A 15,664-nucleotide genomic window follows, 5' to 3' on the forward strand; every position below is an offset into this window, starting at 1 on the left:
CTTCTCTGTCTCCTTAGAGAAGGGGTGTCACCACAGTGGCTGAGACTATCCCTCACCACACCCTTCGGGTCCAGACAGAGCCACCGTGACTGAAGAATCAACTGTTGTCTTTGTGGAAGAACTGATGCACAGATTTTGGCTCTGTGACATTCTTAAAGCTTCAAAACGTCCGTACTTGACCTATATTTTAAAGCAGTGAAAGATCAACAGGGCTTGCTGGTTTTAGCTTTCCTCCAGCCCACTCTGTATAGAACATTGGTGGCCCTACTGATTGATGAATGCCCCAGGATAGAAGCAGCAAGCCTTCAATGTGGGCTGCCTCTCACCTCAGAAAGAGTCCAAGCTTCTAATGACAATCACCAGCTTTGCTCCCTCAGCACCAGAGCCCACACACCCGCTGTCCTGCAGTGCATTAATTCGATCAGTCAATTTGACCAAAAGTTTGAAAATGTTTGCCACATTAGAGCGTGTGTGTTGAGGGGATGGGCGGGGGAGCGCATGCAGAAGCTGTGTTAATAGCAAGGGCTTGTTGTCCATATGGTACTGCTTTAATGGACCACATTTGTTACAGATGGCAAGAGCCTTGGCGTTTGGACACGGGCAGATCTTGGCAGGTTCCCGGCGCCTCATCGGAGAAGGAGGGAAAAAAAAAAGAGGGAGTGCGGAGCTTGTCTTTTAGCACTGATGTCGATCCTCTTCTCTCTTCTCATTCAGCAAACCATTGCCCTTGAAATGAGGCCTGTTCTAAATTTAAGACTTGCTGCTTTACCCGCTCTCTGTCTCTGTGTCTCTCTCTCTCTCTCCTGCCTTTTTTCCTTACATGTTGGGAGAAGAGCAAATACAATGTGGCTCAGTCACATTTTCCTCAACTTGGTGTCCAAACCGCACCTAACTCCCCATGCACAGCGCGCTTGTCTCCATTACCACAATGGGGCTTTCGGCAGGAGGCAGAAAGCTGAGGAAACATAGCAGCCAGAGAGAGAGAGGGAGGTAGAGAAAGAAAAGAGGGAGATGGAAAGAAAAAGAAGACTGAGGGACAATGATAAGGTCTCTTTTATTGTGTGAACTGTGCACATGCTTTTAAATGTAATGATCAGCAGCTCAAGGTAGTTGTTCTATATGTCTGGTGTAAGCGAAGACCTGTATTCATTCTATAGACAGCAAGACAACACATTACGGATCATAACCGTCTACAGTACCGACCAATCACATCATCAAGCTACCTGTAATAGCTAGTTGTCATAAAGGTTGTATACATTCAGCCGTGTTGAATATGGACACATTGCACATAATTCCAAATGCCCAAGCACGTGAATACACATTACTGTTCATTTCCTGTGAAATAGTCCACAGAGAGCATAAACCACACATCTTTTTTAGACTGCACTTAACCCGAGTCTCCTGTCTCTCTTCAACGGGCGCTCTCGAAAAATAGGCGGCCTCTGTCAGCTTGTGTGTGTTTTCGCTGTCTTCAGGCTGCCCTACTCAGAAAAGGAGAGAGGGTGAGGGAGTGTGTGAGACGTGTGTGTGTGTGTGTGTGTGTGTGTGTGTGTGTGTGTGTGTGTGTGTTTTTAACACTCCCTCCAAGCAGTGAGGAGACACGCTTGATTGGCTCGGTAGCGTTTTGACTGTTGTTTTCTCGCATTGTCACTGCTGTGGCAGCAGTGGGAAGTATGGGCTCAGAAAGCGTGTGGCCTGACACCCCTCCCCTCCACGGCCCATTCTTTCGTCCTGATCAACCTCCTCTTCCTCTCCCTCTTCAGACACCTGATTGTGAGAAAAAGTCTCGGGCCGGGCCCAGCGGGCCTCACAGGTTTGCCGGCTTGCTAAGTGCTGGCCGGCCCGAAAGGCAGCGTGTCCTTGGGGTTCTCTGCTCTCACTCTTTCCATTTTCTCACAGGGCTTTGTCTCTCTCCATATAGCCTATATATAGAGAAAGAGAGACAGAAGCAGACTCACAGACAGAGAATAAGAGAGAGGAAAGGCAGGCAGTGGAGAGACATGGGGCAAATTATGCCCATGTCATTGCAAGCTAAAGCATTTAGCATGCACAGCACTGGGTGTCTTTCTCCCCTGATATGTCTTATTTATGGTGGAAGACAGGGGTGAGGGAGTGGAGTGTAACAACATGAGAGAAATCGCTAATTAGTCTCAGCATTTGATGAATTTGGCTTCTGCAGCGTTGCATTTAAAGGCTACAAAGCAGTTCTGGAAATGCACATCTCACATCTCCAGCTATTGGATGTAAGGGAGTGGGGGAAAAGTGATTTAGGTGTTGAGAGTTGTAACGCTATTACCATTACTAAGATTAATATACAGTAGACAATACTAAGATTTGTTACCATAGGACCCACTTAAAAGACTTCTTTTTCTATTACAGCTGTTCATTCTCTCTTAAAACTACTTTGTACATTTGCAGTTTTCTGAGTAGCAGGTTGCCCAGTGGACAGTTACTTAGATTCTGTACCTGCAATAATACAGGGTGATTCAAAAAGATTCATACGATTTAAAATCGGCATATTGTTACAACCATGATACACTGAGGAACCAATCACAATCCAATTGAAAGAGGGGGTCAAAGAGTTTCTGACTATCAGTGGGAGATGGCTCCCACTTCAGTCTGAGATGAGATGAGACCCCTGAGCAGAAAGTGTTCCGCGTTCTCTGCTTCTATAAGAGTGAATTCTTCATAACTGTGCAGCGTGATTTTCATGGGCAGTGAACCTCCAACAGCTCAGAGCGTTCGTCGTTGGTTCCACAGCACTGGATGATCTCTGAAATTGCACTGAAAGAGCCATGAGTGGTGCGACACCTGACATGCTCAATCCAGTATGGGATGAGTTCGACTGTGGTGTTGATGTTGTCCGTATAGCTGGAGGAGGTTCAGACTGAGACCTTGTACAATTACTCAATAAACTTTATGCTCACCATTTACAGTACCATTTTCAAAATTATGAAATAATTTTGAAATCAGATTAATCTTTTTAAATAACCCTGTATATGTAAGTATACTGTATGTACGTATCTGAAGGCCAATAAAACAGACCAATCGAAAAGGCCTGAGTTCAGTTTTTATACACATGCTCCCACATTTGCAGTGTGAGTGTTCTGAGCAGCCAAGCGACTTCTGTGGTGAGTGATGACATCATGACCACATCCTCCTCCCCCCCTCCAGAAATCTGCACTGCCCGACTTTGGGCCCGGCATTGGCTCAGTGACGGCCCAGTGTGGGCCCCTGTGGTTGCGCTTCCAGAAGCTGCCGAGGCACCGTCACACATGGACGGCAGCTGGACCACCACGCGCTTCTCTTAGCAGAGCACAGGGAGGAGCACAGCCATACGATAACATATCATCAGCTTGAGGCTGGAAAACCGTGTATGCTAATGACAAATGGCTGCTTTTCTGCAGAGAGATGAGGAATGGAGTTTTGGAGATGACCAGGGCCTTTGTTCTTCAGTCCGGTTTCGGAGGATGAGAAATGTTCCTTTTGGAGGTTCTTTGTTTTTCCTCACGCAGGACGTGTTGAATGTTTTTTTTTCTGTTTTCTCCCTTTGTTACTGTTGTGTGCCAAGTTGCTATGCTTAAGTTGCTAAGCTTTGCTGAGTTACAATGGCTCTCTGTGTATTTCTCCTGCCACAGAACCCAAATGCTGAACATGGAGGGCTTTCTGCGTAGCAGCTTTTTACTGAGGTTAGTTGCTTTAGTTTCTCATGTTGTTGCCGCAGGGGTACTGGGGCAAAAACTCATCTGTCTTTTCACAGCTCCAGGATCATAACACCTAGCATTAGCTATGAAGCAGACTAGTGTTTGTATGTGTGTGCGTGCGTGTGTGTGCGTGTGTGTCTGCGCGCACCATTGTGTGTGTGAGTTCATGCTTGTGTAAGTGTTAGTTTAGTCTCTCTTTGTGACCCCCGGCATGCTCACAGTGCTGCTTCAGAGCCAGTCAAACTGAAAGCATGTCCCTTTTTCTCACAGTGTGTACCACCCCTAATTCAGTCACAGAGTGAAAGACGTGTTTCACTCCACATACTGCATGCACGTGTCTGTCACACTATCCTGCTTCTCGGCTCCCAGCCCCTCATCCCTCTCCCCTCACTACCCAGGTGAGCTGGGGTGGCGCTCGGTCTGCGACTTTGACCATTTCCTGTTGTATGTTTATGATACAACCGCAAAATCAAAACCTGTCAGGTTGCTGCCCCCTCCTCTTCCACCCTCCCACCTTCCTATGATTCTAATTAAGAATTTGTGCTTGTCATTACACAGAGGAAGTAAATAACAGCGAGTGTGTTAGCCATTGGGCTGTTTGTGCCATGCACCTTCCTCGCTCTTGAATTGCTAGTAGCAACCCTAATTAGCGATCTCTCATTAAAAGCAGTAGCAGCATCTGCCTTTCAAAGCTGTTGTCAGCCAAACTTTACTAAAGCTAATGAATCCCCTTTGATTCCTTTTTCAAAAGGTCATTTATTTGATTAAATTAACAGCTTTTTTTTCTCCTCTGCTCTCTCCCCAATCTGCTGGAATCCAGACAAAAGTAAAAACATTATGCTGCAATGAATGTGACTTGATTTTTGAGGATTTTTTTTTTACATCTGAAAGGCAATTGATCCCTGTATCTTTAGAAAATAGTTTCTTTTTAAGTAATGATTGCTTTTTTTTGTGAAGAATAGCCAGACGTTTTTCTCGTAACAAATTCAATATTCAGCTTCCTTTCTGTGTTGGCATTTATATTGTGTCTTAGTTATCATTCTTGACTTGCCTCTTATTTCAGCGTGCACTAATCCTCTATAGATGAGCATATGGAGAGGTGATTAGTCTCAATAGCAGGCACTGCAGCAGTGAACAGTTTGTCATTTGGAGAAGTGAAAGTGACTGCTTTATGGGCCTTTTGAAGACTACTGCTCTGGTTTGGCTTGACCCACATACCCTGAGAAAGCTTCACAGGTGACGCTGGCTCCGATCCCTTTGGCACAGCCACAAGAAGCCAACAGCTTTTGTCCTAGGGCAGGCCCAGGTCATGAGCGCGGGGTCTCCCTTGTGCATGTCCGAGTGACATAGCAGAGATGTTCCGGCTCAGGTATAAATTCATATTTGTTGTATGCAAGGTATTTATTGCTACACTTTGATTGGATTAACTCGGACGGGAGTCTGCACGTAGAATAAATTAAAGCTAAGAAGTCATGTGTTTGAGGAGCCATGGCGTTTGATGTAACCATCATGTATAAACCCTTAAGTCCACAGGGCCGCATAACATTCAGCCTGGGTCAGCATTTGGCAGTCAGATCACTGCTGGAGTTTGGATTATAGTAAGCACAACGCCTTTATCTGTCCAACCTCTTTCTCTAAAGCTGCAGAATGGGGGTGGTGGTGGGGGGGTGTGGTTGTCTTTGACTCAGGCCACCTGTTGAAGGCCAAAGGAGTTGGAAGGGTAACTAGCTTTGTTGGGGAGGTGGGGGGGATGGGCAGTGTCACCTCATTGATGTATAACCGATCCTTCCACACCCTTCGAGCGCACTCAGCCAGACGCATACTAAACCACCAATCTCCCCATCGACAGAAAGCCTCCATAATAACCCTTCCTTTGTTCTTTTTTTCACCAAAGTCATTACCCGGTGAAGAACAAGTGTGATTAATTTGGAGTAAATGCATCATTACAGCTCCTTAATCCGCATCCTTCTGTCAGTGTCTGTTTTAATTAAATGAGGAGCAGCAGTAAAAAGATATTACACACAGCAGCGGACGAAAAGGGGCCTCAACAACCAGGGTGAGATTAAAGCCGTGCTTTGACTCTGGTTTTGCAGGAGGCAGTAATCCGGTAAGAACATGTGTCAAGAAGTATGCAGTGAGTGTTTATTCACATATTACCTCATATTATAAATGTGTTATAGGCTTCTAAGTAATTCAGCAAGTGCTCCGTTCCAATCTAGTGTGAAATTATTTTAACCAGTATGTTTTGTGTTTTATCACTTTATCACTCACTTTCCATACTATTCACTAAGTCATACTTAATCAACAAAGTTGTTATTGTGATTACTTAGGTCTCAAAGATGCGCCTTGAGTTCAAAATGCCTGTTTCATCTTTTTTGCTCAAATAAACATGTTGAGGTGCGGTACAAAGTAAAGAACAAATTCTGCAGTAGAAGCAAATGTCAGCTGTGTGTGTGTGTGTGTGTGTGTGTGTGTGTGTGTGTGTGTATCAACTATATAACTACTTTTTCTTTGTACTGTGTTTCTACAGTAAAGAAATCTCATTTGTTTTGAACTCTGAAAATTCATGCAGCAGCAAAGATGTGCTGTTTTTTTTTTTCCCTTGGATGAATTGCTCCTTAGTAACTACATCTTTTGAATAAAGCCTACTGCGTATCTCACTTATGTGCTTAGAGAGCTGTGTTAAAAATGAAATGATCAGCACTGTTTGTGTGTGCATTTGAAAGAGAATCTGCTTGAGCGTGTGTGTGTGTGTGTGTGTGTCTGTCTGAGAGAGAGAGAGAGAGACAGAGAGAGAGATGTCTCTAGCAGCCACAGTCCTAATCCCAGAGGAGAGCACCTCCTCCTCCATCCCTGCCATTATTTGATGTAATGAAAGGAGAAAGTGTGTAACAGCGAGATTGTTAATTAATTTAGTCTAACAAGATGAAGATAAATGAAGCCCACTGAAGGTTGACTAGGCAAAGGGGGCCCACTTAGCATTCTTTTTTCCCCTCCTGGCCTGGCTTAGCCTCACAAAGAAGCATATATAAAAGAAATGAATAAAAAAAAAGCTAAAAAAAAAAAAAAAAACTTCTGTTCTCAGAGCAGCAGATACATGAAGATGCATATAAAGCCATGGAATTAAATAATTAACTGCATTCACATCACTGATCTCAGTTTTTACTCAGTTCTTACACTAGTACGATTAACGACCTAGATTTGGAAGCTTACAGTCTCTTAAGTTTTTAATGTGTTGTGATTTAATCGGACTCTGGCACTTCTGTACTCCCATTTATTAGTTATTCATGCTCATGATTCATTGAAATTATTCTCTATGGTTACTTATTTTGTTTATTGCTGTCACTCATGCCGTTGGCTCTTCTTTATTTTCTCTGCAGAAGAGTTAAAGATAAGAAAAGATCTTGCAGTGTGTGCTAACAGAGTTGAGTTGAAGGTGTTATTTCAAAGCTAATCCTGTCCCCCACACTGTTAAAAGCTGTTTGGGGATCAGTTTTGACTTTTTAACGTAGTGTGACCCAGGCTGGTTTGAACATGAAAACCCTGATTCTAGATCAGTTTGAAGGCTACTGGCCAAGATCCTCCTGGCTCTGTCTCAGAGGCCACCTCATCCTCCTGCCCGAAAGATAGGCCTACACGCCTCTAGCCCATTCATGCCGTGAATGGCGGTGGGCTAATGCGGATCGGTGGTTATTTGAGCGGCGAGAGGGAGAGAAAGAGAGGGAGAGAGGGGGCCTAGAACAAAAAGAAAAAGGGACATTTTTTCCCCCTCAGAAAGCCAGACAGTTGTCTTCATCCACACCCCTTTTGAGAGAAGCAGCAGTCTATCAAGGACCTTCTCTGTCAGACAATTCAGTTTGGGCCCTGCATGGCGGAGCGGACCAATCATCATGGCACCAATTCTCCGCGCCTTTATTTTTCAAGTCGTCAACAATAGGTTGTTGATTGTGTGGACAACGCTGGAACAATTACGCTCTCTGTTGTGGTGGCAGGGCAGCAGTCTAATGTCCGCTGCTCGATAATGGCCTCATTCTTGTTATTCTTAGTGCAGGGCCTCAGGAGAAGGAATACTTGTTCCTGGTACGTCATTATTTTGCAAATTTTCGATTAGCTCATCATGTTGTCTGCGGAGCTCAAATCATAGCTAATTAGAAGGAGGGAGCTTCACCACTGGCTCCATCTAGCTCCTGAGTTAAAAGGTAGGCACTTGATGAGCCAATAATATAAAGAAAGGTGGTAAAAAGGGGGATTAGCGCTGTTGCCGTAGTAACTCCAACTTCCATCTGCGAGGGGAACAATGGACTTGTGTTCATCCACCACCTTGGCTCGAATAAACCCCCCCCAAAAAACAGCAGAGCGGGAGAGAACAAGAGGGAAAGAGCTGAAAGGACAAGACCCTTTTTAACAACAAAGTGGAATCCTGGCCTAATATGCTCTTTGCTGGGAGTTGTTGGGCAAGGCCACTGGGGGATAGTGGGGGACAAAGAGGTCACAGCATAATCCAAGGACAGCAAAGGTCGACATCTTCTTTTACAATAGCAGTTTGTTTTGGGCCTACCATTTGTACACTGCTGTCACATCGACATGGAACATGCAGCCAGGCTTCCGCTCACGCTCACTGGAGAGAAGGAGGAAAGAAGTGGGAAGGAGGAAAAGGAGGAGTGATGCAGTTCAGTAAGCAAGGGAAAAAAGAGCCACCACATGACCAAAACCCACTTGTTCCAAACTGACTTTGCATAAACACAAACTTGATTTATGCCAGAGATCTGGAGGAAAAAATAATTCCTTCAATTAGATGAAGCTGTCCGATGCTCCAGAGATTTCCATCCCAGCTCCCTGAACTGGGGACTGGAAAGGAGGGAGGGGAGAGAAGATGGGTTTCCATGCTTCTTCTTGTATTTCTGGCACCTTCTGCACTGACACCGATAACCAGGAGTGCAGCAGATTTGCCTACTTGCGTATATACCCCAAAGTCCTTTACTTTGTCGGCAGTGTCCAACACAAACAGGTACACGTCCACAACCAATATTATTCCAGAGTCTGGTTTTATGTGTTAGTTTAGCATTTTGGCAGAATACAAATGCATTCATATCATGTTTGATAAAATAACAAACTGAGAGTCACTTATAATGTGGGATAACTCAAATTCAACAGCAAAAAATCAAGACGGTTATGGCGATAGGCCTGTGACCCAATGTTTTCACTAAGCATTTACTCTTCTGTGGGTTTAGTTAGTAATCTCAAGCTTTCTTCTTTCAAACGCCCCAGTGCCTTTCAGAAAACATTGTTCACGTGCAAATAGACCAGGAGTCATTATCATTCGTTGTCATGGACAATATGTTCATGATGTACAGTCTCGGTTTCTCCGTGGCTCTCCTCACCTTTTATATCGCCTATTACAACTGGAATATGTCTGTTCACATTAAGCTAATTTATGGTGCGGGCCACTGTAACGGCAGATCGGGTTAATGAATTTGGCATCACTAATTATCGCTAAGTATGAGATCCAGCAGATGGGAGAGATTGTAAAGCAGGCCGCTCTACATGGAGCTGGGAGGGAGAGAGATGAGTGATTCATTTTCATCGTCAGCTTTATCTTCAAGTTACTCTTTGGGCCATCGGACATGGTGCCGTGGCATGTTTTATCAGGAGCGGACTTCTCTGGAACATCAGGCCACTGTCCTCAAAAGCCCCGTAAATTCCTTCCTTAGCTGCGGATTTGAATGGAGTTGGAGATTTTTTATAAGATTATCTATAATTTGATAGAGGGATGTTAGGAGAGGGGAAAAAAGAAAAGTTCATGGTTAAGCAAAAGTAATAGCAGGCCTCTGTGGCAGAGGGTTGACACAGGTGCTAGGAAAACTCCACAAAGGACCTTTCTTTCCCCATTTTAGGAAATATGCATTTTTTTTCACATAGAATACATGAAATACATACCAAGAATTGAACCTCTCATATTTTCCTTAATTTGAAGATGAACTTCTCATAGAAGGGCATTATAAATAGAATAAGCACACAGGTCATTGAGGTTAGCTGAGGTCTTGTCACATCCGTACACTGTGTGAAATAACAGTAATTGGAGGAAAAAAGACAACTGCTATTAACACAATATCGCCCATTTACCAAGCAGTCTGGAAAACGAAGATCAGGTCAATATTATTAAGGGTCACTGGGGTCAAACAAGGTATTGGCAAATGCATGATAAAGGCCTGATTCTTATTCCAAAGCAAGCCTGTGCTGTTATATACTCTCCAGGAACCATTATTTCAGAATGAGGAGAAGCAGAAACCACAACTATAACATATTTAGTGGGGTTCTGCGCAGTGTACACTACACTCCTTGGTCCAACAGAGGGAGCAGACTCTAGAAGGAACAGCCACGGGCAGGTGTTTTTGTTGAAGACTCATGACATTATAAAGACATCACATGTAGCTCTGCTGGACAATGAATGACTTGCAGGTCCTTAAACTTGTCTTCCAGCTTGTTATTTTTTTTCTGTGTACATCTCACCGTCCATTCGTCATCATCTTTTATGTGTCTCTCTCTCTCTCTCTCTCTTTTGCTCTCACTTGCTGTCAAGCCAATAGTCCTCCCTCTCTGTCTTGCCACAGCCGCACAAGCCTTTCAATTTAGATTTCAATTATCATGTTAGTTTTGTGATTAGACTTGTGTCCTCCTGGAGTCAGACTCTCTCTCTCTCTCTCTCTCTCTCTCTCTCTCTCTCTCATCTCTCTCTCTCTCTCTCTCTCTCTCTCTCTCTCGTCTCTCTCTCTCTCTCTCTCTCTCTCTCTCTCTCTCTCTCTCTCTCTCTCTCTCTCTCTCTCTCTCGCACGCACACGCACATTGACTCTCTTCCTCTCCGCAATCAGATAGCATCTGATGAATTGCGTACGTAATTACGGAAGTTATTGAATATGCAGATCGCTGATGACTGTGGGTGTAGCTGTTCATAGTGCATTAACTCTGACTGTAGGAAAACGAGTGGCTCGCTCAAGACCCACTCGAGTAAAGAGAGAGAGAGGGGCCAGTGGACATCATTAGCCTGAGATAATGGCGCGCTCGAAAGGGGGAAACTCAATTAAGACTCGCACAGTCCCATTATGATTGGCCTTGTTTCACTCTGTGTTTGTGTGGTGGTGTTTGTGCGGTGGTGTGTACGTGTGTGTGTGTGTGTGTGTGTGTGTGTGTGGAGGGACAGGCCCCGCTGCAGCTGCCACTCTCATTTTCTGGCCAGGGTTTTGGCTGAAGCATTTTTGAAGGCGCTGCCCACACTGACCAGCGCGTTCTGAGCAGTTAGTGGAAGCTCTGTGTGTTGGCAGAGCTGCTGGGTGTTTATGGATTACTCAACATGAGGTATTTTCCCCTGACGCTCGTGACCACCATCCACATGGGGCGCGCGATGTGACGTAATCACGGAGAGAGAGAGAGAGAAAGGGAGGGAGGGAGAACTTCTGAAAAGAAGAATGGGATAGGAAATTGTGACCACATAGCTTAATGTGACTGTCCTAGAACTGCGCAGTCTGGGCTAAGCGCTAAGCCCACAGTTCTGATGGGTAATCACCGCACTTCTTACCCTTCTGAGCTCCTCAACGTTGCACGCACATTCACACAAACACCATACCCCTCCTGTTCACATTCCATGCAGTTAAACAGACCGGGGTCTTTAAACAACCTGTGTACACACACAATCACACCCTGCACTTGACTCTTGAGCTCATAACCTGACAGACACGATTACCGGGAGCCAGACAGAAAAAGAGAAGCAGTTGGGAAAATGATTAAAGCAATGATCTCTCTTGTCCCGATAAAGCCTCCTTCTCAGAGTAAAGGGTCCGGCAAAGTACGGGTGTTGGATTACCTGGGCTGTCACTCATCGACTTTGCTGATTCTGCCCTTGTTTTTGCTCAAGTGCATTTGCTGCTTTCTGGGTACTTTATTTTCTGGTACTGATAACGGTACAGTATTTTTTTTCTTTGAAGGCTGCTTAAGCTAGACATTAGAGCTTAAAATAGATCTTTTTAATTGATGGCTTTTATAGGTAGGCAGTATGACATATAGGTTTTATGATTATTGTGATAAACAGTGTGCATTTCTGAGCATGTCAGGAATGTCTGTGCTTAAAGAACACTGACCAACTGCATACTTCATTAAAAAGAGAGCACAATTAGTCTATATGAGTTTTTATGTCATTTTTTACAGCTTTTTAATTTAGTTTCCAGAACATCAAGAACTCTTTTCAGTTGGACTCACATTACTGAAAAAAATAGCATGAATTTAAAATAATGGCAATTCTGTCATAATACTTACTAAGCTACTCATCTTATTACTCAACATTAGAGTACATGAAACTGATATCACATGACCTACTTTACTTCCCTTCCTATTTGTCATATTTCAAGCTAGATTTGTTAAAATCTGATTATCTTTTTTCGCTCTTTTTTGATTTCAGTAATGTAGATCAGATTTGTGCCATCTGTATTGCTTTCAGTTGAAACCAAGGGCCAAAAAAGAGTTAGAGTTAGGATCTCCTGTTGTGTTTAATTCAGGATTTACTTAGAGAGAAGCCCTATGTATTTTTAGCAACGAGCATGGAGCAGCCATTTATAGCCCACAGCCTGGTTCCTGGACTGCCCGGCCGCTGACGTATGCGCAGGGATTTTAGAAACACCCGGAGGTCTGCGCACACACACTTCTAATTCTCATGCACACAATCATGCATTCATACACTCAGGGAATCTCAACTCCCTGGGGTGACCCCTACCTCAGAAAGGATTTAAAGCTCCTTAAACGCACGATTCATGTACGCCTCAAGCAGCAGCACATCACCCCCTGGAAAATGCACACCCAAACACACGCACGCATACACACACTGCCTCACAAACAGCAATACAGTGGACTGCATCTTGTTTTTTTATCACATCTTTGGAAATGACTCCTAGCGGGCCTGTTTTCTGACTCACGCAACCTCACACACTTTGCATTGTATCTGCTTAAATGACTTGCTGTTAAATATTTACCCTTAAACTGTCTCCATTTGTTGGTGCAGTGACACCAGAATGCGACTGAGCCAGCATCTGTCAGCATTACGCTTTCATATCGCTGCATAAAACGCGTTGTTTGTCGCCTTTAAAAGGCAGCACCTTTATGAATAATATAGCTCTTGGTTTCAAGTGGAAACACTTAGAAGTTGGCTTCATAAAAGATAAATTCAGAAGTTTGTTTTCGCTCCAGAATGACAAGGAGAACAGTTAGGAAGCACAAAGTCGGTGAACGAAATGAGCTCATCAAGAGTGCTGATGAAATTTTTACTGAGTGTTTCCAAAAAAATAAAAGGCTGCTTTTGATTTTACAATGGCCGTGAGCCTTATTGAGTCTGGGTAAGGTCTTAGAATTTACTACATTAAGCCTTTAATTAGCTAATGACATCTGCAATACACATAACCTTTGCTCAATACGTTCCAAGTGTGGGATCTCAAATGCTGGTCCTGCTTTCCAGGCAGGTGAGCACTGAATAACTAGCGGAGATTAACTTACGATGCTGTGTGTTTGAGTGAAAGAAACTTAGGCTGGGGCTGTGCCACTTTCTGTGGCTATGACAGGCCTGCCTTGCAGTAGTTAAGACTGTGTGAGCAGCTTTAGCCCCTGGCCACTGTTAGCCTGCTTCATGTATATTATTAGGTTAATAGGATTGCACTTGTTTACACCAACTCCCGGCTTAATGTGAGGTCAAAAAAGGAGCTTAAACTTGTGTAATTGGCCTATTAAGAGAGCTCGAGCCGCATTGTAGTGGATGTTTAAAACACACACACACACACACACACACACACCGAGGTGCCCTCTGACGGAGGGCAGTGTATGGTGGGCATGGACTAGCTGCGTGGTCGTTGTGCTTTTTAGCTGTCTGATAACATGCGTATTGCGAAAGGTGACCTTTGTCAGTGCTTGGCTATTGTTTGCAGATTGGTTGCATGCTCTACAGGCTGTGAAAGACACATCTGCTGCCTTGCGCCGAGTGAGAGGGAGAGGTGAAGCGAGGGATAGCCTGATGAGGAGAAAAGGAGAAGAGGGAAGTGTGGTTGTGGGAGGACTCCCGCACTGCCCCAGTCCCTATCCGCTTATCAAATATTTGTCTGGCCTTCACTAGGTATTTACCTTCCCTCTGTTTGCTTTGCTTATTTAAAACTCCCTGAGCTAGGCAGACACAATGTTACCAAAGACTAGATTCGATAGGCTTCCTTTTAATGTATTATTCACCTCTGGGGAATTCGAAGGAAGTTCATTGTATTATTATTTTTTCCTTTTTTTTTTTGCTTTTGTATTTTGCTTTCATTTTTCCATCTTACCATCTCATTTGAAGTCAAGAGCTCTATATAAAAATACAAACAGAACTACATAATGAATTACATAGTTACATGAAGAATAACATGTGCGTTCACAATTTATATTCTGCTTCAGCGAACTGTAGTCTGGGCAAATGACAAGCACGTGCCGAAAGTGTACAAGATGTCATTTATAATAGAAATGTCCCTTAAATCATAAAAGCATCTCATCTATCTAGGAACTCAAATATGGTATTGATTGAAACTTTATAATGTAAACTTTCAACAAAATTTCAATGAGCTGTTAGCCGTCAGTTCAAATTATACCACGCCTTTTTGCTGTCACCCGTGGTAATGGCAGCATCTATAGGTGAACCCATCTATAGTGGAGCCCACTACTAGGCCCAAAATCAAAAACCGCTTCTTATGTTTGCTGCCAGAGGAGTTATGCTGCATGCACATACCTCTGGCAACAGTAAGATCATTTTATTGATTTCTGCATGTAGGACTGGAGCTTTCTGTGTGCTACTTTATTTTCTATCACTGTATAAAATATGCCCAAAGCCTCCTGACTTGTTGGATGCACTATTTTTGAGAGATGAATTCACCCAGAGCGCACTTTTTACTTTTATTATTGATTCGTTTAATTAGAGCAATGACTGACATGAGTGACTTACTCCTCTTCATGTGTTTTCTTGTTCAAAATGGTATTTTGTAACACGAAGTGAATAAAAATAGCTTTTATTTTTTACAACTGTTAGATTATGTTCTTTACGTATGAAATAAATGCAAAAACAGCATTCAGAAATTATGTTATTAAGGGAAAGGAGTAGATTACATGGCATGGATCACCACTTTTTTGTGTCAGCCTTAAAAGGTTAAGCAGTGAAGTACAGTAGTTAATAAGGTTTCAGTTTATTGAGGATGAATGTGCTTTAAGTCTCCTTTGTGGAGAGAGTGCTAGCTGACAAACAGAAGTAGTGATACTACCACCTTCTTAACCCCCCCCCCAACCCCACATCGACAATGAGCCTTCTTTGGAATGTCTTCCGTCCCTGACTTAAAATGTACTTATTTAATATATTTATTTAATATATTCCTGATTGATTCAGCAATGGTGATGTGCAAAGCCATTCTTGAGTGTGTGTGTGTGTGTGTGTGTGTGTGTATGTGTATATATATATATATATATATATATATATATATATATATATATATATATTAGACACACACAAAGGGCCTCTTTGTGCTCTTGGCAGAGTGAGGAAGATGAGGGGAGTGTGGTTGAGATTACCCGATCATTTCATATTGGTCCCGGACGAGCCCCCAAACTGAGTGCCGGCTGCTTGGAGCAGGAGGCTGCGGTCGCGGAGGACCACAACAGAGGCTGCAGCCGGCTTGCGCGTGGAACCAGAGCACCGTGGCCAGCAGCCAGAGACAGATACGCACCACCCCTGTCACACACTCGCGGTTTTTTAAAAGAAAGCAATTTAGTTAATGATTTCATTCCGAGAGCTTGTCATGACGCATGCGTCTGTGTGTGCCAGGAAAAGAAGGGGAGAGGAAAAAAAAACAAATGGGGGAAAAAGAAAAGAAAGAGGGCAAGACAGAGAGTCACAAATGAACGTGTTAGTCAACATG

General features: G+C 43.6%; 1 protein-coding gene across 6 annotated transcripts in view; it reads left to right on the forward strand.

Moving 5' to 3' along the window:
* The window catches only part of sox6 (SRY-box transcription factor 6), a 163,086-nt gene that overhangs the window by 32,571 nt on the left and 114,851 nt on the right, over window positions 1–15,664 (forward strand). For 3 of the 6 annotated variants that reach the window (XM_037545485.1, XM_037545484.1, XM_037545486.1), the window contains one exon: window positions 3,639–3,689. The exons of the other annotated variants lie outside the window; for them this stretch is intronic. In XM_037545485.1, the coding sequence (XP_037401382.1) occupies window positions 3,646–3,689 (44 nt within the window). In that variant the 5' untranslated portion in view covers window positions 3,639–3,645. The remainder of the gene's footprint in view (window positions 1–3,638; window positions 3,690–15,664) is intronic. 6 annotated transcript variants of the gene reach the window in all.

This window comes from Pygocentrus nattereri, chromosome 15 (genome assembly GCF_015220715.1).
Source record: "Pygocentrus nattereri isolate fPygNat1 chromosome 15, fPygNat1.pri, whole genome shotgun sequence".
Lineage (NCBI taxonomy): Eukaryota > Metazoa > Chordata > Actinopteri > Characiformes > Serrasalmidae > Pygocentrus > Pygocentrus nattereri.